Consider the following 26,402-nt stretch of genomic DNA (forward strand, 5'->3'; position numbering starts at 1 on the left):
GTCACACCCCTGTGTGTGCTGTAATCTGAGTTTTTCTGTGCTCTGTTTTAATATGCTAGCGCGTGCGTGTCAGTACGTGCTCGTGTGCGTGTTAGTGCTCGTGAGTCTCTCCTGTTAAACAATTGAACCTCCCCCTTTATAAACACACAGGGACCGCCCACAGGTGAGATGGTACAGTGCAGGTTCAGGTGAAAGCACCTTCCTCCCTTGAAGAAACTTTATTTGGCTGAGAAGGTCTCTGACAAAGAAAGAGAGTCAGTCATGGGGATAACCTGTTCAAGTCATGGTTGTCTGCTAGAAGTCAAAACATCCATAAAGTTTTACCCGGCCCCATCAGCGTGTCTGTATCCCAGCTGATCAGTCCAAGGATGAGTGTCTCACATAGTCCTACCATCCAGAGGAAAACCCTACGAGCGGCTAAAAGCTCCAGTTTGACTCAGAACCGGCTTCTTCTCCTCCATGTGTAAGTAACTTGATGGCTACATAATGTTAGATGTCTGTTTTTATTAGTGACGGCCACCCATTAGTGAGGAACGGTAGCTAACTTGCCGTTATCCATATTATGAATTTGTTCGGCAAACGTTGCTATCGCTAGCTGACTAAATGCTAGCATTGCTGTGGAGCATATCTCAGCAATGCTAGCCTGGACTGATGCTTGTGGTTAGGTGTTTTTTTGTTGGCTCACGTGTACACAAGGTTACTTAATTAAATTGTGCTTCTTGTTGTGGGTTTAGTGGACACTTTCACTGAGTTTTGTAGCATCTTGCTGACGGACAACGTGACGGTGTGTGGCCGACAAGCATTTGTTTTGGTCGGAGCTGCTGGTGGTTTAGTGCAACATCTAGTGCCAGTGTCGATCTCAGAAACTTTTTAAGTAGTTCTACTGAGAGGAAATTATTACACAAGCTACAAAAAACAGAATAATGTTTTTGTTTTCTTTGGTTTTCCCACAGCTGCGTCAGCATCATCACAATTATTTTTAATATTTTCCAGCTGTGAGCAACTTTCCCATTTCCTTTGTATAGTGCGTAGTCTCCGGTGGTGCACTGTGAGAGAATAGCGTCCATCAACAGTACCATAACAAATGAAGTGTTTTTGTTATGAGTTTTTTGAGTATACCTTTCCCGTGTAAACACACTGCATACACTGAAATAAAACAAGGCACACAAGTTCTGCTACATGATCAGTCATGTTACAATGAAAGCTGATGGGGGGGGCTCACACATCCCTAGTGGTGTTCCCAAGTTTTGAAATATCTCTTTCTGAAATTTCTGTCTCCTCCCAATATAACTGAGATGAGTGGAATTTCATTTATGGTGAATTTCAGTGTCATCACATTTTAGCTGGACTTGAGATGAGTATGACAATATGTTGGTTGTAATTTGTGTGAACTGACCCTCAAACATGAGCAGTTTTCTTTTAAATTATAACATTAATGATGATATGGAACTCTTAATGTTTCAGAGTCGAAGCATTTCAACATACGTGTTTTTAAATGGATTCAATTAACGGAATAAGACAAGACAATTGTTACACTTCTTTAGAAAGAGTTTATTTAGTGCATTTCTAGTTTGTCCACAGCAGGAACCAAAATATTAAGTTAATCTGTGCTCCTATTGGTTAACCAAAGTTCTGGTCCAACACCATTGGTCCACTCATGTTCTGGTGCAATACTATTGGTCCAGTAGTGTTCTAACACCCTCACATTGGTTCACTAGTGTTGTGGTATGACACTATTGGCTCACTAGTGTTCTCTTTTGGTCAGGAACACATAAGACCAGAAAAAAAGGACCTTCAGCATGCTGCTACTGAGCAGAGGTCCACAAGCTTCCATGCAACAACAAACAAACAAACAGCAAGGGACAACAACAACAAACGGAAAGATAAACAACAGCATTGCTTGTAAGAAGTAAGCATGGAAGCATATACAGTAAACCTTATTTTAACCTGCTAAAGCCCTCAGGAGGTTTGTCTGATATACAACAGATCTTAAAAAGGTAAAATCCCCCCCCAGACGTGTGCGCACACACTCGATCTCACTTGCCCACACACACAACACACCTACTGCAAGCACAGCATGTACTTGACCACACACACACACACACACACACACACACACACACACACACACACACACACACACACACACACACACACACACACACACAGACGCACCAGCATGCAAACAAATGATCAGTCCTCATAAGTGTACAAGGAATACGTTCGTCATTTTTAAAAATATGACTTAACCCCATGAGCTCTGTGTAAACATAGCGTACGGTAGAATAGATAAGACGTTCCTCCTTCCTTTGTCGCTCTGTAACTTTCTGGCCACTTGCCTTTTTCATAGCAATACCATAGTTAGTTAATACTTGTACTCTTTGGTTCTCTGTAACAGTCTGTTTATAGGACTGTGTGACTGACTGACTGACTTTCTCTATCCTTCCTTTCTTTCTCTCCCTCCCTTGTTCTGTCTGGGTATGATACAGCAGGAAGAGTAGTCAAGGGAAGAGATTCACAGGTCCTGTCCCTCTGCAGACCAGAGCAGCAGAGGCAGATGGATTGATTGTCCTTGATTTATTTACATCACAGTCAGTCACAGTGGGCTCCGTGAAGTGGAAGAACACATTCCTGTTCTCCTTCATTTTCTCCTTGCCTCCTCCTACCCCTCACCAGCCTGATGTGTGGGCATGTCGGCCTGAGATCTGTGTGCGTGTGTGTGTGTGCGCGCATGTGTGCATGTGCATGTGTTCGTGCGTGCTTGTGTGTGTGTGTGTGTGTGTGTGTGTGTGTGTGTGTGTGTGTGTGTGTGTGTGTGTGTGTGTGTGTGTGTGTGTGTGTGTGTGTGAGGGGTGGTGGGGCTAGGATAAGTCATTGTTGCTTGGCGTCTTCCCTCCGCCGTTAAGTAGGGCTGAAGCGCTGCGACTCTTGGTCGGCGTGCCGCTACCTGACCGTGAGAGTTCTGTCAGGTCATGGAGGGAGGGCTCCCTGTACATGGCCACTACACATGCACAGACACACAGACACAGACACACACACACACACACACACACATACACACACACAGACACAAAAGGAGAATCATTAATTCAACTATTGGTACTTGTCTGAGTGACTCACTCAGGTTTGGTATATGCACAGTCTTCTTCAGTAAGTTCAGAACATTTAGTTCTCTTGCATGCAGATAACTTTATGCCAACTCTATAATTAATTCTGGTTTTAAGTCCTGATTTGATTCTCAGAGGGGAATTCCTACAAAGCTAAGTTTGCAGGTGTAATATAATGCTACATAAAACATGGAACAATGAAGATTTCTAGTCATTAATGAACATACAATTAATGAACAATAATAAACAAATTCATAGTTTCAGACATATCCTCAGTTGCCTATTGACGCACCCAGTGGAAACAACATTAGCATTCATTTGGTGATCTGATGAGTCCTAAGTCCAATATCCACTTTCTTTCTAGCTCTGTTTTGTTCTCCACTAATTCCTGCAGAAATACAGTATATCTGGCTCTTAAACTGCTAAATGTTCACTAACTGTATGTCTGCCGCTTGGTCCTAGGCAGGTAATGTACAGTGGGTTTTTCTTAACACTGTCTCACTTACTGCTGAAATATTTATTTGATTACCATGTTTCAGGCTGTCTGACCTTCATCATGTATATATGGGCTGCATCACAACACATCCACATAGTATAGGGCAGACCGAAATGTTGTAATCAAATAAATATTTCAGCAGGGAGTGAGACAGTGTGCGGGAGTTCTTCTCATTGTTTTCAAGTTGCACTGAGAACACCTGCCTGCTGCGGCTGGCAGTGGTGAGAGTAATTCAAGTATCAGAAAAGTAAAACGATGAGCTGAAAGGTGCTAAAAGCCTCTGTGAAAGCTGAGTCCAATGATAACTCTCTGTGGATTCATCACTATGATCTACCCCTTTCACCTACAAGTAGTAATGTGATCTATTGTTATTATAGAAATATTGATTATACTGATATAGATTTACTCTGTGCATTTACATTTTAATGTGTACTTTCTTGCATTTACATCATGTCTTTAATAAGCGCTCTCATCTCTGTCTGGAACTCTGTACTGGTGCCGTCTAAGCCAGGTCTCCCTTGGATAACATCACATAAAATCCTTTTATATTCATCTGTAAATGATGAGTTCACGAAACAGAGAGTGGGTGGGTGGTGGGCTGTAAGTTATTGCACCAAGCTGGACATTTCCCATAAATGTAATTGAGTTTTGAGTAATTAGCTCTCAGAGACATGAATGAGTGCATTCTCATAAACATGAAAAAGTCTAGCTCTATACCTTCATAAAACATCAAGTGCCATCTATTTTTTTTTTTTAAGTTATTTTTTGGGCTTTTTGTGCCTTTTAATGGACAGGACAGTAGAGAGACAGGCAATGGGGAGGCAGAGAGAGGGGGAATGACACGCAGCAAAGGGCCGTCCGATGCGGGAGTTGAACCGGGGGCCCGCTGCAGCGAGGACTGTAGCCTCTATATATGGGGCGCCTGCATAACCCACTGCACTACGCGACACCCCCATTTTGCCATCTATTTTGAACATATGTTTTTATAATGTGTATATATATATATATGTAGTTGTGATTTCGGTTATTTTACTGAAGACATTTCAGTATTTGTTTGTGACTGTCTGGTTTGATTGTATTTCATATTTTCCTGGCACCAGTGAGACTTAAGCAAAATAAGAGTTGCCGTCTGGTGACGATAGGTGGTTGTTTGCTTATGAAACACACCTAAAGAGTCGTGATGAAGCAGATTAGTTTTTGAATGTTCAGCCTATTAAATAACAATTACCGGTGTTTTTCCTCCAGTTGACATTGATTGTTTGTTATTTACTCATGAATATTTAAAGATCTCATCCAGACATGTTTAAAAGACCCTCAAAACATATTTCCTCAATCAGCTTCCTGTTATGAATGATGAAATCCTATGAATGCACAATTTTCAAACAAAGTGGGAACAGTTTGGGGTATTTTACATAACATTTTCATTATTTATTTATTTTTCCATTTTATTTTCTTTTTTTAAACTTTGTTTCTTTGTATTTATTCTTTATTTCTTTTGTCTATACTTCTCTCTCTGGTTTGTGACAGGCCTCAGTTGGAAAAATAAGATGTCACATATTTTCATGGACCAATCAGAACCTGATTGTTAACTCTGTTAACTCTCTGAAGTTAGCATGCTAACCAGCTAGCCCCAGTCCAGCCGGATCATCTTGTCACTTTCCTATACTGAGACACTGTAGTGTCCAGTCTTCCCTGAAAAAGTAGTGCTTATACCCTCTTGTATTGTGAACACAACTGTGGCTGATTCTCTTGGCAAGACGGGTAAGTAAATAGCTGTTAATGCTAACGTTTGCTATGTATGTATCAACAGCAAAACCCAAAAAAGCTCCTTTTTTAAGTTTTTTAATACAGATACTTTTTCAGGGAAAAAAGGCCACGTCAGTTTAACTATAGCCTGCCTCATGTGGAGAGTTTTAGTGCTGGTTGTACTAGTACTGGTAAAGTGCAGCCCTACCTTTGAGCGGTTTCGGTATGAAGTGTGCAGCGGCCTTGTTCTTCTTGACGTGGTTCCCCTTCATGATTCCACCCTCCTTGTTGAGTCCCAGGTACCAGGCCCGGCCCGATGCCTGCTGCCGGTACAGCATGGAGGAGTAGGTGACGTAGTAGTTCTCAAACACTGACTCCTTGAACTTACACTCTGGGGTAAAATGTTCCTGGGGGGAAAATGTGACAGACATATTAGAAAAAATCACGAAAGAAAGAACACAAGGAGATGATTAAGTAGACATGGAGAGGGGGGAAGAGATGGAGCAGAGTCATAGAAGGTATGAGTTTGTAATGACAACTTCATTAAAAAGTGTTCAGTCATTCCTCCTTCATATCGCCTTCAGTGTATTCATCCATCAGTTGGTCCGCTCTTTGAATCATTATCTCGGCCAGGCTGTAGTCTCCAAGAACAAACTGCACCAACTTAGGACAGCTGACATTTGCATTTCCTTATTCATCCATCTCCATGGCAACCAGCTACTCCCTTGAATACCAACCAGCCCACTGAGAGAAAGATGGTGCCCAGGTTGCCGGGGGAGACGGAAAGATACAGATAGAGTGATTTTTCTCTGTGTAAGCCATTAATCTTGAATAAATTTTGATTAAGATTTGTGTATGTCTGATTTTCCAATCGACTTGGTAGGAGCAGACAAACTATTGTGGTTTGTGTGTATAAATCTATAAATATGTTTTGTGTGTTTCTTTTCTGTGTTTAATATCAGGTGAGAAGATGAAACAAGTGATATCAGTGTTATGACTGAAACCAGGACAAGCCAAAGCATCCAGGACTGGACATGATGGGCCAGATATTGTGGTGGTGTACGTGCCTGCACAGGCGTAGCAGCATGACTGTAATTACATCGAGGTGCGTTTCATTTTTCTATTTCCTCTTTGTTAGTTTTCATCTTTTGGTCTCGCAGTCTTGTTTAGATTGCTGGAGGTGTGTGTGTGTGTTTTGTTTTTTTTTTTTGTATTCTTTTTTGTTATTGCATCAACACCACCCACCATAACTCAAGAGCTAAAGTCAGGCACTTAATGCAATGCACTGCAGCCAACACTGGCTCCTGACCTGTCTGAGAAAATATATTCACAATGGGGATATATGTGTAAATCGAGTTGGGAAAGGCATGAAAACAAATTTCAGGAGCCTTGTGAAAATGGACACAAAGAAATCCTATCAAACAATGACTGAAGGGAGATAAACAAAAGGAGGCTGGAGGATGATCTGAAATCAATCCTGAGAAGCCACAATATCAGTAGCAGATAAGGGAGGCTCAGACACTGGATTATAACACCCAATGGCAGCTGACTCACAAGGCAACACTGTAGTTAAAGTATCGATGTAATGATGGGATGAAAACAGACTGGTCACACTGAAAGCTGCTGTTTCATTACTCAACCCATCGTGATGATGATGATGATGTTGACGATGATGATGATAATAATGGTGTTGTGTGAATGTGTCGTGACCTACAGAGGTGTAGAGAAAGCCTTCATTGTTCATTGCCAAGTAGAGTTTGGTCTGCACGCCCTGGATGGCCACCACACGAAGCCCCACCGGGATCAGGTTGAACACAGCTATGTGTGCACATACACACCCACACAAAAGCACACACAAATACACAAAGCAAACAAACCAGCACTCACACAGTGAACACAGGGAAACGGAGAGAAAAAGACTCATCAATAACAATGTTGTGTCCAGTATGATGAAACATCCATTTTGCCACAGCGATGCAATTTTCAGTCTGGCGCTAAGGCTACTGTATTACACTAATGATTGAGCCCCTGGTATAGCCTGGTATAGCACAGGGATGAAAGGGGTAAGAATTATCAAAGGGCACACAGCAAAGCAAGGTTTGGTAAACATTTAGTAGTGCAAGACCATGTTTCAACAGAAAAGCCACCAGACCAGAACAACCAGAGTCAGAGATTACCCATATTTCTACTACCATAGACATGAAAATAGTCCTACCAGGGCCACAACAGTCATTGTCATTATCAGCTTTTTTTCTATTAATAGATCAATCATTTAGTCTAGAAAATGTCAGAAGGTCCTGAAAAATGTCCTTGTTGACCAAACTCTGACATATTCAGTGATAGGCTACAGTATAGATCTTGCATTTAAGTGGCTGAAACCAGAGAATCTTTGACAGTTTGATTAGTAAATGACTTCAACAATGATCAAAATTGCTCTTGACTCAATTTCTGTCAGATGACTAACCAACAAACTGATCAACTTGCAATTAATTTCAGCGCTAAATCCTGCTTTTGAACATGTATAGTAGGGATGGCATGGCTTGGGCTCCACAATCTTAATACATTACCGAAGGCGTAGGTTTGGTGGGGACACAAAAAATGTGAAGTTCTTAAAAAATACATTAATTAATTAACCCTACTTAAAATCCCATTTAGCTTTTGTTGATGGAGCTTCCTGTAGTTTTGCAGCCCTGAGTAGTGCCTGCAGACTTTCTCTCAGCTGGAGGTACAAATGATACCTACTAAGGAGTTGGGCAGTAGCCGGTATGTCGCCTGAGAGGAGAAACCCAGGACAAAATAAAGTCCATGGTTAAAATTAATGGCGATATTCTCTCTCTCTCTCTCTCTCTCTCTCTCTCTCTCTCTCTCTCTCTCTCTCAGCACTTTTCTCTCATCTGTATTTTAACAGCTAGACAGTAAGAAGATGTTGTTTAGAGAGATTTAAGTGAGTAAAATCTAAATGACACCACAAAAGGATTTTGGAAAGTCAGGGTGCCATGTCCCCCTGATCCCTACGCCCTTGTACATTACAGTGAATATAACATTAAAGCAGACTGTCAGATTTAATTTAAGAGTATTTCCAGACATGATGGATGAACAGATAAAGGATCCACAGTGACAAAAGCATATGAATAGATTATAGGCTTCATCATATACACATTTTTAGTGTGCAGTGAAAAAACTGATACTATATCAAAATTTTCGCTTTTGTTGTTGTTGTTTTCACTCGGTGGTTTGCACTCAGTAACTCAAGCCAGAAAGTTATTTATATGTTTCCACAGTAAAAGCTCTGTAGCACGGACATAATTATTCCAGGCAGTTTGATGAGTCAAGCCCTTGTTTAATTATACTCATTTAGCCAAACATTTCCTTAGTAATGACTGTGGTTATATGGAGACATGGATTACATGGATTATCCATTCAAACCCAGTATCCATGTGGGATTTCACATGGGTAGGCGTTTACATGATGTATACACCATGTAATCATCTAATTAAAGAACATGCTTCCTTTGCAGCCATGTCTTTCTCCTTGTGCACAACAGTTGGTGGCCCGAGAAGAAGCCGAGATTAATGCGTGACTCTGGCAACACCAAGTGTGCGCGAGAAAGAGAGATTGATGTCTGAGCCACAACAACACGATTGAATTAGCCGTATCAATCACACATTGTAGCCCGTGTGTGTTTGTGTGCGTGAGAAAGAGGGAGACGGAGATAGACCAGGCAAAAGGGAATTTGTTCACTGGCGCAGGTCAACCTATTTCACAGATTTGAACATTGCACTGTAAGCTCTATTGTAGTAATACCTGGTAGTAGTCTCAAACTGCACGATGAGCAGTTCCTTTATCTTCCTTTACTTTATAAGCTCTAAAGATCTCAGACTGAGGCGCTAACACGTATAAGTTGAAATGCTGCTTTATTTTTGTTAGGGTTGGAGTAACACACATTTGTTTTTCCATTTATGGTAACTTAAGTTCTGTAAAGCTGATTTTAGAGCGGAAACGATGAAATGATTAATCAATTAGTTGCTCAACAGAAAATTAACTAGTATTGATTGATTGTTTCATTAATTTTTCCAAGCGAAAATACCAAACACATAAGTTCCATTTTCTTAAATGCAATCATTTGATCTTTTCTATGTCATATATGAGAGCTAACTGAATCGTTTTGGACTGCTGGTCGGATAAAAAAAACTATTTTAAGATTTCATCTTGGCCTCTGGGGCATCGTTATCTGCATTTTTTTTCACTGTTTTTGGACACTATAGCCAAAATGATTAATCCAGAAAATAACTGGCTGGTTAATCGATAATGAAAATAACTGTTAGTTACAGGACAAGCTGAAAGAAGGCACATGTAGGAAATGGAAACATTTGGATAGCGAGTAGCCTTTTCTGTACATCCAAAGGACAGGCTTACCATAGGTGCTGTCCTCATCCTTGGTTCCATCAATGGTGCCATCAGGCTGCATCTGCAGCTGGAAGCCCTGGCGACTGGAAAGTCTGGTCACAATGCCCTGCAACTGGGGCTCTGAGAGGAGAGGAGAGGAGAGGAGTCACATTAACTGCATTCATTCCTTATTACTGTCATGTGCGCGCATGTATCAAATCCAGCAGTCTGCAGGAAGCCGGAAGTTTTAGAGGAGGAGAGGCTGTTTATATTTCCAAGGGCCGGGCCTTGAGGGCCCAATATCAGTCTCTGACCCCTGTACAGAGTGGCGCACATAAAAATTTAATAATAATTGACAGATGTTACATGACGAATGGAGCAGCTCAAGCTTAAATTTGGATCTTATTTTTCTGAGATCTCAGCAGTTATCACAGATACAAGCTGCCACAACACTTTGCTGCAGGACAATGCAAAGTTATTTACATGTGATGTTTTTGGGGTCATCCGACACGATTAATTCTTGTGCCACTGCTAGGAGACTATGATGAAGTGATGGGGGACCAGAGAAAATGGTGTTGGTTGGTGGTGGTGATGATGGTAATGTGGTGAAGATGGTTGAGGTGGTGGTATAGCCCATGTCTCTCAGACTTTCCTGTCCCCCACCCTCAGACCTGGTGGTCGCCTTCTCTTCCGTTTCTTCCTCGATCCAAACAATTTGACACGCGAGAACACATTCAGCTTGCTCGGCTTCTCGTTTGTGCCTTTGCTGTTGCTCGGGCTGCCGCTGCCGCGGCAAGCGTTCGCCTTCTCCCGCTCCCTCGCCTGCCGCTTCTGGCGGATCAGGGAGCTGGCGATAGCCGCTGCCCGGGACATGTTCCCCCGGTGGAGTGAAACAAGGCTGTGCGTCCCGGTTGGAAGGAGAGTTCGCGGATAAGGCGATGGGGGTGTGGGGTGCGGGGAGGGGGTCTACACCACCCACGGCTCAGTTCGCATCACACACCGGCCGCTGCAGTCTCGCAGATATCCGTGTTTTTAAAAAGCGTCCAGAATCCTCCATCCGTGCGTCCGGGCGCTTCATGGAAGTCGTTCAAACAAATCCAGTAATGTGCCACGGAGTGAGCGTTAACGACGCCGCCTCACATCCCCCAAGGGGTCGGAGTGGCAAAAGCTGTCTGCCCCCCTCCCCCCCTCCCCCCTCCAAGGTGCTTCTTCTGGCTGTCCCGAGAGAGCGTGCAGGATGAAGAGGGTGTGCGCGAGTCTCCGGTCCGGGTCGAAGTGGCGAATCAACAGCTTAAGAGCTGGTGCGAACGACACCGGCGGTTGATGTCGATGATGACTGCAGCTGCTGCTGCCTCCTCTTCTGCTGCTGCTGCTGCTGCTGCTGCTCTGCACCGCTCCCCCGGCGATGCTCCGCTCCTCGACGCTGTCCGTGACAGAAATGCAGCAACCGGAATGTTTGTCAATGAAACAGCTCGGGGCTGGTTCAGTGGGAGAGGGATCATGATGCAGCCGTGCCGTTCATAAAACTGCTGCAGCCCTGCCCGCCCCGAGGAAGACGAACGAGGAGGGGGGGTTGGAGAGGATGTGTGTATGTGTGCGCGTGTTATCTGTCTGTGTGTGTGTGTGTGTGTGTGTGTGTGTGTGTGTGTGTGTGTGTGTGGGTGTGGGGGGGGGGTCGGAGATGAAGGAGGTTTGGGCAGCTCTTTCTCTTAGGGCACCTGTAGCCCTGAACCCCACGTGGCATGATATTTACATGTTACACTGAACAGTGATGTGTGATAGGCAGGGAGATTGAGAGGGGGGGGAGGAGGGGGGAGGGAGGGAGGCGGTGTAATATAGGAGGAGTGAGGAAAACGAACAGCGAAATAAGAGGGATAGAGGAGACAGACAGGTGAATGAATGAGAGGAGGAATAATGGAAAAGGGGGGCGGAAGAGAGAAAATGAGATAGGCTGTGTATGTGAGAAAGAGGGAGGGAGAGGGAGCTTGTAGAAAATACACAACCTGAAAATGGACTGGGAAAAGAGGGATGAATGCAGAGAGAAGGAAAAAATGAACTGGCAAAAGAATGGGAGGCGTTAAGAGTGAAAGGGAGGGCGAGAGAGTGAGAGAGAGCGAGGACTGGAGAAGGAGAAAAATATAGACAGAGGGAGGCAAAGGGAATGTTTAATATGTGAGAAGGCATAAGGAAAGAGGTAAAACAAGTGAAGGAGGAATATTAGAAGAGAGAGAGACCTGGTGAATGTGTTTGTGAGAAAGTGGAGGCAGAAAGGAGGGGCTCTCATCTTGTTTTGGTGCAGAGGTTCACCACTGCTGAAAGGCTGCAGCGTGCAAGGAGGAGGTGAATATCAGAGACAGCACTTCAGTCTGGATGAGCTGCGTCGTTTTCCAGATGTTCCCTCTGCATTCGCACCAGAGCAGAGGCACACGCATACGGCAGCAATCAGCCACTTCAGGCATGTCGTCTGGCCACAGGCAGCCCCCACAGGAAAACAGATGCACAGCTGTCAGTGCCAAATGCAGCTGCAACGGCGCATGGCAACTGCAGCTCCCAACTGGTATCTACAGAGGAAGACGAGGCGGCGGACAAATAGACGACTGACTCACAGCTGAAGTCGACCTGTGGCACCTGGCGCCGAACAGCGGGCAAGGGCCAATGCGTGCTGTTCGCCAGTGGAAAAGGTAGTGGAAATCGATAGCTGGAGAGCAAGAGGATGTGGTGAGCAGTAAATTACATGCGGAAGAGGAGGCAAACTCAGTATGCTGTAGCCCATTGTGAGAATAAGCCAATGAGCGGAGGAGAAAGTGATGGACTGTGGATAGACACTGAGGTCAGGACCTGGTCACTGAAGCGGAGCCTTTAGCCTGTCCTTGACTGAAGGAGCTGAAGTTACACCTATGGCCTTCTGCTTAGGTAAGACCCTTGTAAATGTACAGATAGATATAGTTTAGATGCAACTGTACAGTTCAACCCACATGCTATACATTCCCTGGGAGCAATGACACTTCAGCCATAAAGGGTTTCATAACCAATCTGTGATGCCATGTAAAACATAAAAATATAGAAGCAAACCTGTACAAGCGATGCAATAAAATGACTGAAAGCTTGGTCTAGTCCCTCATCTTTCATTTATGAGATCCCTGCTTTAAAACCCACACCACGTGCCCCTAAAAGCAAAAGCCACACAAACGAGAGCTGACAAAATGTCATGTAACAATACAAGCTGCGGGGTAAACAAACCGTGACAAACATAAATACAGCCACTTCTCACCCTTTGAATTAAATCACCACGCTAACAAATGTAGATGTTACAGAAAACAAGTGAATCAATGAGTGAATCAATAGAAAGATCATTACACAAATAAGCAACCAAACAACACAGGGGAGAACAAATTTGTTTCCTGGATTTACAATAAAAAACATCCTGAATAAGCAAAGTCTTTAGTCTAAATGTGTCAGACTGTTGCACCTGTAGAAAGAAATGGAGAAAAAAAGGAATTTAACAGATAAATCTGAGCTGTTGCATCTTGTCTTTTCTATGTTTAAAAGCCAGTACACTTCTAAGGTTTGCTTGGAGTTCTGTAGCGTCACCTACAGGCAGGTTAGGAATTTGATACTTGAGAAGAGGGAATTAATAATGAAAACTACACTGCTGTATGTTTACAGCAAGCAGCCCAGGGAGAGCTTTTATGTGTGTGATTGCCAGTCAGACCAGGCGTGCCAGTTAGAGTATAATCGGCCATGCTCGATAGGGACCCAGCAGCACGCGGTGGCAGCCTGTTCAACACTTTGCAGCAAACTGGGGAGACCTTAGACCAGCATAAGTGAACAATGTGATACACTTTAACTAGGAATTTGTGTGTCCAGTAAAGTTCCTTGGATATCATGCACACACGTTTTACCCTAATAACTTTGGGATATTTTGGTTCAGGTAGAAATTGAAAGTGAAAAGTTATTTTGGTTGATCTTTATTTTCACAGAGTAAGAAACCACCCTGCAGGCTGACATGTATTCTGACAGTAAAGGGATTATTACTCTTTCCGCAAACTGCAGAGAATTTTGATTCAAGGTCTCTGAGGGCGTTTATGTGAACTTGGCTTAAAGCTAATTTTATTCATGCTTCCAAAATAAGACCGGAATATTGTGTTATGTTAAGTCCTTTTAATATTTCAAAAGTTGGGGCTTTGTTCATCTATAATTTGCCCCGGGCCGTGGAGGACACTGATACAGTTCAAGATCAGGATTCAGTGGCTGCAATAGAACAACAGTCAGATCCTGAACCACGGGCTAATTCACTACAGGTGAATTGAAAAGGGGTTCAAGTCCCGGAGATAATCCGATAAAACAGTGTTTTCTTCGGACAGTTCTTTACAGAGACGGCTCAGCGGAGGGGCGCGTCCGGCTCTGCTTTCAGCACCACGGACAGAGCTGCACGTTTTAACTGAGTTAAAACAGTTTGTACTCAAATTACAACAAAATGATCATGTTATTTAAAACACAAGTTTATAAAATTGTGAAACGGAGCATTTGAGAACATTTTAATGTCAAAACTAAATTCATTTATAAAACTAGCAAAAACCTCAGAGTATTTTAGTAAAGTCCCTTTAGGAGAGTCTGTTGGCTTTACTGTAATTTCATGCTTATCCCTTCTGCCCTATAATAGTCTATTCCGGAGCACATTATACACAGATGCCGAGTTGTGTTGATATTCTCACAGCTTCATGTAAGAATTTTCTAACAGGATTACCGTAGGCTCGTTGTGTGAGTTTGTTTCCTGTGGTCCTACCTGAGGTCGATCGGCGGAGGGGGAAACTCATGCTGTGCCCGTGGAGCTTCGGAGCCTTGTGCTCATGGCTTCTCGCTCTTACTTGATGTGCGCGGCTCGACGAAAAGAGGAGGAATTACCGAAGTTCAAACCAGCGAACTCTCCACGGCATTGAATCCATTAAGGCCGCGCACATGGCGTTGACGGGAGATCATTACAGAACATTAGAGGCCATTAAGCCGTTGGAACCGGTCATTAATGATTCATCTCGAGGCCCCGCTGATCTGGCACAATGAGAGAGAGAGGGAGGGAGCCAGCGGGCCGTTCTCAAATCCAAGGATCTATCAAGCTTTGTGTGTGTGTGTGTGTGTGTGTGTGTGTGTGTGTGTGTGTGTGTGTGAGAGAGAGTGTGTGTGTGTGTGTGTGAGAGTGTGTGTGAGAGTGTGTGTGAGAGTGTGTGAGAGAGAGAAGTTTGGAGTGAAACAACTGTAAATGGGATGGTAGTGGGCACACACACACACAAACATCTAAATTCTACTGTATTGTTGGGTCTCTCTGTTGACCTCCCAGTAACCCCTAACATTATCCAGGAACACTCCATGTTGCCATAAACTTTATCCAAAAACCTAAACATAACAAACTATAAGTTCTTTTTGCCAGATTTAATATTTTTATGTTTCTGTCTTCATGAAAACCCTTGTAACTGTGTCATAGTAGCTACTCTTTTGCCTTCATAACTCAGTTTGGTACTGCAACTAAGGATTATTTTCCTTATCAATTAAATCAATTAATCTCTCGATTTATGTCCCAGATTAACTGATTAATCACTTAGTCTATGAAATGTGAAAAAAGCATATCGCAATCTAATAAAGCCCAGGGTCTACATTATCAAAATGCATCTTTTCCACTACTGACGGTCTAAAACTAAAAGCATCCAATTTTTACAACTATCAAACTAGATGCCAATTATTTTTCTAGTCAACTGACTACTTGATTAATTAATTAATCATCTCGGCTCTAACACAGCAGGATGATGAAAGTCGGACCTCTGTAAAAGCTGAAACTTCACTTGGTGTTAAACTTAATATGACTTTCTCCAAAGCTGCATTTTGTGACTCACTGCCTCAGGCAAAGAAACAGAAAAGACTAAGAAGCCATTTCAAGTAAAACAGAAAAAAAACTATATAACTGAGAGGAACAAGTAAAACCCCAGCAACACTGACTGAAAGAGATCAGGTTAAAGACTATCTCAAAAATAACCATTTTAAATATTATCACAAATTCACAACTGAGCAACCCATAACATCAGTCATCGTTTTGTTTCCTTCTCTACTACAAATTCATCCTGCGCAGCCAAACATTGTTCAAACCCATAAAACATTATTCAATTCAAGTACAGATTACACACTTCCCTGTAGTATTATTACCCTCAACTAAAACTCTGGAAAAAGTGAAACGCAGTGAAAGGATCTATAAAAAAGACACACAGGATGCACACAAACACACAAAAATACACACATCTAATGGCTTTGCACTGCATTTCTCATCTAGGTCTGTGGGCTAGCCTCAATGTGCGCCATCACAGCACATTATATAGTACCCACACCCCAGTCGAGGATTACACACAGACTCTCTATGGCCACCCATAGCTCTATATTATAAGACCATTACATTGTTATGATGTTACAGTACTTCCTGTGCAGCAGCCTGAAAAAAACACCCATATAATTACTGAGAGAACAGAAAAGTTTTACAGAATGTAGAGTGTCTGTCGCTGCATATTCTGCAGTAAAATCAGTTGAAGGCACTGAAGCAGGATGTTGCTGGAGAATTACACACTCAGCAACTTGAAAAGTAAAGCTAATGGAGGAAGAAACATCAAAGGTATCTGAGAAAAACATCTTTGAAGTACATGTGCTTCTCATTTATATTGTCAAAATCTGTGAGATACTACAAAAGCAATCCTTCCAGAAACAATTTTATTGTTGTTTTTACCAACCTAATTGTATCATTATGCTATCACTTCCTGTGATCAGGAAGTAATTCTATTGGGTTGATTGGGTCACTGTTTGTGTGAGCTTTCTTTCTTTCTTTCTTTCTTTCTTTCTTTCTTTCTTTCTTTCTTTCTTTCTTTCTTTCTTTCTTTGTCTCAACTGAGCTGAAGTACAATTTTAGCTTTGGACAAACACATAATGCCTCCCAAAATAGTTTTGTAGCCTTGGCTTGAAATAGCAAACCACTAAGATTCAAGCAGGTACGTTCTGGCAAAGGTTCCCACACCAAGAGCCTGGGCAGGTGGCCAGTTTCCAATCACTGTAATTCAAGAAAACCTCTGCAGCTGTTGTTTCCCTTCAGGTTTTTGTCATTCACTAACAGTGATTCAAATTATCAGCCACTAGATGGCACCATATTACCAGAGAGCATTTTGTAGAAAAAGGGAGGTTGCAGGAATGGTGATACTATGTGTGTGTGCGTGCGTGTGTGTGTGTTTGTGTGTGTACGCGCATACAAGGCTAAGTGGGCAACTGTAAACTGTGTTACCTTTGTAATCGGTTTCATCTAGCAGACATCCCAAACTTAGAAAAAGCAGCCAACAGGTGTACTCTCATAAAGTCTGACCCTTGATATCTGAATACTCTGTATTAAAGAGTCCCACATTTCTTTGGAATTCTATCACACTAACACAATGACTATTATGACTTAATAATAATAATACTAATAATACACTTGTTTTACTGCCACATATATATTTACATTATAAAATCATAGTAATAGAAAGAATGTTAAGTGACAGAACACGAAGGGTTGCACTGTGCCATCTCACCAGTGAGCAGTCTCTTAATAGAAGTGAGGATAGTCATCAGTTTAACAACAACGAACTCACATGCACTAACACATACATGCACGCGCCACCATCCCAGAGACCAAAACAAAGAAGATCACATTACATGCTCCCAATGATAATGCTAACATGCTGATGTTTAGCAGCTATTCTGTATTATTTACCATGTTCAGTATCTTAATTGAGCACATTAGCTTGCTAACATTTGTAAATGAACACCATGCACAATGTACAGCTGCCGCTGATGGGAATGTCATTAGTTTTACTGGTATAAACCAAAATAACCAAAACAAATTAAAACTTTGATCTAATGATGGCGGTATAACAATTAGGGGATCACCACAGTCTTTACAATTCATCCTTAGTGCTTGTCGTGCTTTGCTGGACTGTATGCTGAAACATTACATCAGTGTAAAGTCACATGTAGTTCACATGGGATAGGCCTTAATTGCTGCGCAACGTTGACCTCTGCTGCCATATTGCTGTGCCACAATCAGGGTTAATTAACAATACTGCCTCTGGTGATTCTCTCCTGCTTGTTATGAGTGCACACACACATACACACACACACACACACACACAGGCACACGCTTATAATCCGCATTTATAAGCCTAACCTCTATAAGAACGATGTTAATGAGTTCTTGTTCTACCCAAACTTAATCCTGAAAACCACTATAATATTATACAGAACAGTACAAGGTGATGTGATGTATAACCCTGCTGATCTATCCGCCCGAGAGAGAGAGACTCATTACTGAAGATAATTTAGTCAAAAAGAATAAGAGACTTGACATCTTTCAGCATTTGTAAGAGCAAACATTTCTGACGCTGTTTGTTTCTGTGTTACTTTGCTGTGTGTCAATGAACAAGTTACTGACTCAGGCGATTAATTCAGCTCATAATGTGGCCTTGATAATTGCTCAATAACAGTTTTTTCCACTATGTTTTTCCGCAATATAAATATAGACACCTAGACACTCGCACAAAGTAATGCAGAGCACTAGTCCTTCAACCAATACTGCTTTACTTAAAATGTTCAGTTTTAATGAGACAACTAATGTGTTTGGAGTGGTCAGGTTGTACTGGGCTGTGTTAGGATGAAGAGTCTAATATTTGGTTAACCTCATTTAGGTGGTGGATACACTGTGTTGAATCAACAACCTGTGCCACTATGTTAACTTTAATGACACATCATAAGACCATTTTTTATTACAGGCCTGTTGTATTGGACTCTATTACATTGTAGAGGGGTTATTATTGTTCTGGTCTCTCAGTGGACTTATCCACTTATAAACCACCCCTTGTTTATTGTCGTGGTTTTATTGCCTTTTCTGTTTATTGATGTGTTTGCATTGTATCCTTTTAAAGGTGTTTTATGAGTAAAGGTTACCATAAATTAGGTTTATTACTATTCTGCTACCAGCAGTTGGTTTCAGTTATTTTTTCTGTTGCAACAACCAACCAACCGATCACGACTGGCACAGTTCTATGTAAGGGGCGATAACTTACAAGTTGTACAAAATCAGTCACAAACATTTGGCATAAGAAATCGCATCTTTCCATCCACCGCTGTTATGCAAATGTTAGGAGGTGGTTTACCAGGTTAAACAGCTGGTGGCGCTAATTCTCACACAGTCAGGTGTCATTAAAACCATTGTAGAAGAAGAGGGTGCAGTAACATGCTCAAACCTTAAACTGTAAAAAACAAAGTAGAAAACTCTATGTGGCATTTTATTATATTTGTTTCATGAATTAACGGTCTCATTTGCAGATCTTTTGTTTTTGTATTAAGGAATCTTCAGTGGATGTTTAAGCCACATGCTTCATGTAGACCATGATTTATTCACTAAGTCTGTTTCCATTGAAGACTACTTTGTTGCATTTTGTTGATACACCAGCTTTTCCACCATATGAAAACATTTTTTGCTATATTTCAAGACTTTTTCAAATTTCCGGTGTCACCTCTTAAGATTTTATTTTTGTCCTAAGTTGGAAATGTGCATAAAAAAAGATGGATTGAAACCCACCTGCTGTCTCTCTCTCTCCCTCACCTGTGGCTTCTCCACACCTCATTATTTTCTGTGTAGTTTTGGTGGCATTTCCACTCCAACTGGTTTATCACTGGTGATACTTTGTTTCCTCCTGGCATGAGGCACAATGTAACTAATGTAACAGACATATCTTTGTGAATCCAGTTTTCCTGTTACCAACGAACTCATTTTTTTTTTTACAATAGATACAATACAAATTCATTCTGATGGCTTTCACATTTGTAATCACATTGGCTACTATAGCCTCACACAGACTCCAATACAAAACCAAAAGACTAAGCTCTGTCTTCAAACTTTATTGGATACTGCTCATATGAGGGTAGACTAACTGCACTGAATGAAACTCCTATTATCTGTCATAGTAATTGGTTTACCGAACACACCAATATCTCAACTTGAGTTCATTCCAAAGGGGACTACCGATGTAGAAAGAAAGGCAACTCTATGCTTGTGATTTTATGAATAATTTTATACTTATCACACTGCACATTTCTCTAGAATATATTTTGATGATTTCCTACTGTATTTACTCTATAAACTGGATGATCTGGACGACCTTACCTTCCACTGTTACAGTGTTACAAAGGCATAGTCTACTATCATGTGTTTGGAGCCTATTTTATTTTTATCTTCGTGTAACTGAAGGAGCTGTCATACGCGCTCATGTCGCTGCACTTCCACACAAACCCGCCGCATGTCTCCGCTTATTTTTATGAATGGGTCCAGGTCTCATGTGGCTACGCGCTAGATTTATGCATTATCACGCCCAGCTTGCGGGCAACTCCCTTTTTTGTCTCCATGGCAATGATAGTTTCCCAGTTTCCATTACGGTGTGTATCGCGCGTCGATTTTATTGCTGTCCTGAGGGGGAGAAAATGAATTTTGGTGCATGTGCGCTGCTGAAATGAGATCTGAGACCCTTCTGTGGTTGTGTGTGTTTGTGTGTGTGTGTGTGTGTGGGGGGGGGGGGTAACCACCTCTTTAAATGATTTTACAAGACCAGCATATATTGGATGTTTCATTTTGACCACCAGGCAAGGGTTATGAATCTCCTCCCACATTTGTAATGAAGCTGTAAGCTGCAGGACCCGTAAAGATATGTCATTCTTTTTTATGTGTTTACATCAGCATCATCTATAGATACATTTTTCCAACAATATTTCAAAGTAGTCTAGCTTCTCTGCCCTGCTGTATCCTGGAGTGTGGAGACAATGGGGATGAGTGGTCAGCATGCTGATGTCAGCATCATCGCAAAACCCTCTTCTGAGCTCATAATAAAGAAAAACAAAAACAGTGCGTAAGATTACGTGTCAGACTCTGGTTCATCATCACTCACCTTTGGCGGCATGGTCTTTATCCTCTTTGCCTTTCGTTTTTCCGCTCATGGATCACTGCTGCTGCTGCTGCTGCTGCTGCTGCTGCTGCTTCTTGTTGGAATCAAACTTCAGGTGAGAGATGCAGGTTCACGGTTTTACTTTTTCATCCTCCTGTGGTGTGTGTGTTTTTTCCCCTTCACAGACACGCACGCGGCAGTAGCTAGAAGTCCAACTCTCGCCCTCTGTCCCTGTCCCTCTCTCTCTCTCTCTCTGTGTCCCTGCTTCTGCCTCTGTTTGAGCCCGATGAGCGTCTACATGTCACCATATACCAGCAGGAGCGCTCCCCGACGTGCACGCGCAGAAACTGCTTATTGAGAGACAAAGAAAGATTACATAAAAAAATGTGACCCTCTTTAACACACTCTACAGATTAATTGCAGATGAGGTAGCACGTTAAAACCCCTCCTTTTCTGAAAGGTTTACAAACTGTAATTAATAGTAATTCAATATAATAAATGGCGACTAAAGCTTCACAGTTCAGTTATAGATCATTAAGAACAAATGTGTTGCCAGGTTGTGGAAAATCCTCCTCCAGAGTTACTGTTTTTATTTTTCATTTATCTATTTTAGATAGCACTAAATTTATTAACAACCTTAACATTCACAACTGTAGACTACAATTTATGTTTTATGATTACAGGTGACTGACTAATATCTGCTGATGGCTTATTGGAAAATGAGAAACTCATGACCCTTTATTAAAGACTTGTTAACATTTATAACTTCAGCTTTAATGGCTTATTGGAAAATGATAAAGATGTGACCTCCATGTCTCAAGTTATGGTCTAAATGTCAGTAGGTCATTAATAACTGGTTTTTGGTTCAGCTGTCCTGCAGCCCTTTTCCAGTTCAGGGGTCTTCCCGACCAATGTAGGAACTGAAAAGACAAATCAAGTGAGGAGGATTTTCCACAACCCTGCGACACAAAAGTCTTTCTTTTTAATTTCTTACAATTGATCAAAAAGCATTATTGAATTAACTGTTAATAAAGCCATTATTATAGGTTGAATAAATGGATTTTCCATGGGGGGGTGCAATAGTAGGATGCCCATTTTCGACTTTAAGAAGGTCAACATATTCACAAGGTTGTCTTCAGTCCAATAAATGCAGATCCACCTGCAAACTCAGCGGTCTAACACAATGCAAATGATTCAGTTTATTGATCATTTAATCAATTTGTGCTGGAAAATGGCTTTTTTTTCTTTCTTTTTTTACTGAGGCAGAAGTAGGATACACTTACAATTAATCCTGTGACAGTCTGCCAAACAGTCGCTTCACAGTGTGTGTAGATTATCTGAAGTGACATTTATAGAAGGTAAATTCATGCTTATTGTTTTACTGGAGGTATAACATAGGAGTACTGTCACTATCTTTTAAAAACAATAACACTCTAGTACACTAATGGAATCAGTCAACAGTTAAGTTTTTTTTTTTTTTACATTGAATGTCTATGAAATTGATAATGACAATCAATTTCAATCCTCTTCTCTTCTCCCTGCAGCACCATTTGGTCCAAGTCCACTCAACAAGACCGTCCTAGAGGCTTCAGTTTGTTGTGCTCAGTGTGAAGAAGTTGGGCCAGAGATAAATTTAGTTTCTTCTGTTATAGATCAAGCAGCTGTGTGGCACAACAGGACTGAGCTGCTGGAGCTAGCCCTCATTTTGTTTGTTTCTGCCTCAGACTGTCGGGAATTCATTTCAGGAGACCTAGTTTTTACAAATTTTATAAGCAGCAATGGAAGCTTGAGATGTTAAGTGTAAAGCATCCTCAGTCTGTTGTTACAACTGGTATATCTGACAGCAAAAGAATAAAGAGTTGTCCCATAGAGATGTTCTCTGTGTTCTAATGTTTTCTATCTGGGTTTAATGTAAGTGTGTGACGACGGCTTTGTGTGACTGAATTATCTGATTTAATTAGTCTTGCAAAAGAGCTCTTGATCTCAGTGACACTTACTGAATAAATAAATGGAGCTTAACTAGTTAATTTTGTCTTACACAGTGACATTGACAGTCCCTGTTCAATCCCTGTGCATGTATTATATTTGCAGAGTGACTCAGTGACTTATTGTCACAGTCTCATACAGATATGTAGTCACATAATCAAACACTGACATAGAGCAGATCACATGGGAACCATGACATCACACTGACTGAGGAATAATACTGACAATAAATAAACAAATATCTAAAATAGCAATATTTAAAATAAATTAAGTTTTAAATGAATAATAATAGATTTAATTTAATCTAAAATAAACAAATAATTACCATTAAATAAAATAATGAATTTAAAAATGAACAAGATATTTTAATGAAATAATAAATATGTAATTTTGAAAAAAATTATTCAACAAGTGGTTTACAAAAAAAAAAAAAGGAAAATCTAGCTCCTTTATGAGACAGAGTTAAGTCTGTATACTAATCCTTGCTTTAGTGCTGCTTCTTTGGTGACTTTTTCTATCCCTGCATTGAATAGAATAAATAGAAAAATATGTCACTGATTTATTGAATATTTATATTCCCTCGCTGTAGCATACACAGTCATGCTGCTTGTAATTCCACTCACAGCATCTTTTACGTTGTCTCATGTGACGAGTTTGTCTGACTCTTCTATAACAGGCCGGTGACGTCAAGTCCAAGTGGCTTTTTGACTCCAGCTACTAAATGAGCCAAAAACTGGCCTTCTGCCAGACCCTCCCCCTGGAGGATTACTGATCTGGGACCAGCTGCTCTATTAGAACAAAAAGTGCCACATGCAGAATGACTGCTCCTGTTCCCATCAGCAGAGCCCACTCTGATAAAATGCTCCCGGATGTGAAGAATTAATGCAGGGCTGTCACTGTCAAATGAACACAGTGGCATGTTTTTTTCATTCAGTTATTTGGGAACTATTAATTTTCTTTGGAGAAAAACAGATGTGGAGGGTTAATCAAGTCACACCAAGTCAGATAATGACAGATTAAGTGTCAGTCATAGAAGTGTTTAATTAAACTGCTGCAAAATGTTCACGTCATTAGCTAATTATCCTTCATTATATTTTCAAATATGGAAATTGTCTCTCAGTGGTCCACTCTAAATTACTCATTACACAGTGGAAACATTGTGCCTGGAGTGAATTTAGAAAAACCTGACAAATCCTCAGGTACATAAGTCATATTTTGCTTTGTAATTTGCCAGTAATAGTAATTCCTCTGCGCTGTAAGCTGGTCTCAGGTCAGCTGTGCACCACACAGTGTTGTTGAGGGAACAGGAAAGGCGGAGACATTGACCTCATGAGTCACTCACTGGAGGCGAAACAGCTGTATGATCATACCAGGAAAGGAAAGAGGACATATTGGAGGAGTTCTGATTGATGAGAGGGTGACGTGGAAAAAAAAAAAAAAAAAGGTTATCGACTTGATCCCAGGCCTGAAACCAGAGCCTGAAGTCCTCATCACTGCACCTGCTACACCAAAGGGAGCAATGCGAGTCGGTCCAAATGAAACACTGGTTAATCCTCCTGACTCAGCTCACTGAGAAGCCTACCTTAGCCTCTGTAATGATGCTCCATGATGCTTCAAATTAAAGGCAAGTCAAAGCTAACAAACCTTGTCAACACTGAAAATAAAACCAAGACACATTAAATATTAAAGGCAAAATGCCGCCTGCAGCAACGGGATCAATAAAGATACACAATACCAGTTTTAATCTTATTCACTGTGACTGTCAAAATATGTTGTTACCCATGATTTAAGTCATGAATTCAGCTGCTGTTTGTAGAGAAATTTACTCACTTAGTTGTGTTATGTGCTTTTATGCCTTTTTTTTTTTTTTTTTTTTTTTTTTTACTGCCAGCTCTCAGTCTGTTGACAATAAATATCGGATTACATAAATGCTCTTGTAATCAACTTTAGAGACAAAATGAAATGTAATTACCAGTCACATGACAGTGCAGTCTGGACAGGATTTTGTACACAGCCAGCATGCTTTTCCTGGCTTCAACCCACTTTGCCCTGCCTTCCTCTGCGCATTTACATCTGACATGCCCTGACGTCAGTGACCCCCCCCCCCACTGCTGAGCCACTGAAAGATGTGGTCCCAGGACACTAATGAGCACGAAGAGATTTAATCATAAGTGTTACCAAAGGGGCGGAGATGGTGCTAATTGTTTTCTTCCCTTGTGATTTTTTTTTTTTGTCCTGTAGAATAGTTTGTGAAGGGGCGATGAATTTAACGGCTCGCATAAGTTGCACTAAAAAGAGAGATACAACTCCTCATCACCCCCATTTAAATCATCCTCAGCCAATAAGTCTCCACAAGGATGTTGTTGCCAAGGAACTGCTGGCTCAAGGCCAGCTGACTTGGCTGTCAGTCACAGTGATTTGTCCACAGCCCCACCCTGTGTAACTCACACTCTAATCAAACAGCCGTCAATATTCACGATGGAGCTCTGGGGTTCTTTACGTCAGTGTGTAAAGTGCAGGAGCATCTGAGGAGTTTGGATTATATTCTCCGTCTCTTAGACTGTATCTAAGTGGCTTTGTGCTGATTTTACCTGCAGAGATTTACAGTAACATTGGTCCACGGAAATGATGAGACACTTTAAAATCTGGACACATTAGTCTGTCTTCAAATGTGTGTGTGTTTCTATGTCTGTCTTTGTGATGCGCAGTTTCACTGTGCATTACGGTCCTCAGTTCTTCAAACTGGTGTGTGAGGGTTAAAACTCGTTTTGGGTTTTTTTTTACAGTTAAAGCAAGTCTTTGTAAACTTTGCTAAACGGCAGCCACTGTTCCTACAAGTGATTATTATGGCATGATGGGAAATGTGAAAGTATAGTGTAACAGTGGCACAAGTAAAGAATAGTCAAAAAGTCTAGATTGAGATTCAGATTCAGAATACTTTATTAATCCCAGAAGGGCGATTCATTTCTACAATCTAACCCATCCATTTAAAGAATTAATAGAGTACATAAAGAAGTACATCAGGTGACATCAGCGATCAAACATCAACATGTCAGTGACAACACACAGATCAACAGGATGCTACAACAGAGCCCAAGAGACCGAGACCCCACTCTGGCTCTCTCCAGAGGCCCCATATGTGTGTATGTGTGTAGGCTTCCATGAGGAGCTACGTGAAAAAATAAACAAAAGTCTAAAGTCAGCAGACTGACTCAGTAATGTCAGTTTCATAGAAATGTCTGTGTAAAGTTTTCTGAAATTAGGTAACATTAGCGATTATACCAAACCAAAAATACTGAGTGCTTTGAGTTAACCATTACACAGATTACAGTTACACAGAGTCTCTGACATTTTAAGATCCGAATTTGATTCAGATCAAGCCTATGTAGGGTAAAGTTAGGGACAGCTAGTTGTCATGATTAGGGTTAGGGGCTAGAGAATGTATGATGTGAAGGAGGGTCCTCACAAATATAGATGCACAAAAGTGTATGTGTGTGTGTGTGCATTTACCCTATTTGAAATGTCACGTAAGCCACGCTGAAAAAGCAGCTTATCGGAAAAGACTCATCATGATAAACAACGTGATTAACACACCCACACACACACACACACAACAATGTCCAGAACTGACCCTCTTTCTCATTAACAGTCAATATTTGCTGTTGCTCAATTTCAACCTGACATGAA

The 26,402-nt window shown here is 41.3% G+C and overlaps 1 protein-coding gene and 1 long non-coding RNA gene across 2 annotated transcripts; one reads left to right on the forward strand and one right to left on the reverse strand.

The window, feature by feature from the left end:
• The first annotated feature begins 393 nt into the window (after positions 1 to 393).
• On the forward strand, positions 394 to 22,556 carry LOC111217077. Its single transcript, XR_002664946.1, has 3 exons — positions 394 to 463; positions 6,312 to 6,454; positions 22,274 to 22,556. It is a non-coding gene; the product is annotated as an uncharacterized LOC111217077 (long non-coding RNA).
• LOC111217076 (fibroblast growth factor 13-like) lies at positions 2,821 to 10,756 on the reverse strand. Its single transcript, XM_022738774.1, has 5 exons — positions 10,407 to 10,756; positions 9,766 to 9,876; positions 7,064 to 7,167; positions 5,558 to 5,756; positions 2,821 to 3,001 (listed from the first exon to the last, which is right to left on the reverse strand). The coding sequence occupies exons 1-5, from the start codon at positions 10,606 to 10,608 to the stop codon at positions 2,862 to 2,864; spliced, it is 756 nt and encodes a 251-aa protein (XP_022594495.1). The 5' UTR covers positions 10,609 to 10,756; the 3' UTR covers positions 2,821 to 2,861.
• Positions 22,557 to 26,402: the final 3,846 nt, after the last annotated feature.

The sequence above is a fragment of the Seriola dumerili genome, unplaced genomic scaffold (genome assembly GCF_002260705.1).
Source record: "Seriola dumerili isolate Sdu_G_001 unplaced genomic scaffold, Sdu_1.0 BDQW01000040.1, whole genome shotgun sequence".
NCBI lineage: Eukaryota > Metazoa > Chordata > Actinopteri > Carangiformes > Carangidae > Seriola > Seriola dumerili.

What these genes read in the sequence shown, in the direction of transcription:
- LOC111217076 (XM_022738774.1), bottom strand. Translation starts at nt 10,608, where the DNA reads ATGTCCCGGGCAGCGGCTATCGCCAGCTCCCTGATCCGCCAGAAGCGG. An exon ending in GAAGAGAAGGCGACCACCAG is followed by an intron (nt 9,877 to 10,406) that starts GTCTGAGGGTGG and finishes CTCTCCTCTCAG; the next exon opens with AGCCCCAGTTGCAGGGCATT. An exon ending in AAGGCTTTCTCTACACCTCT is followed by an intron (nt 5,757 to 7,063) that starts GTAGGTCACGAC and finishes TTTTCCCCCCAG; the next exon opens with GAACATTTTACCCCAGAGTG.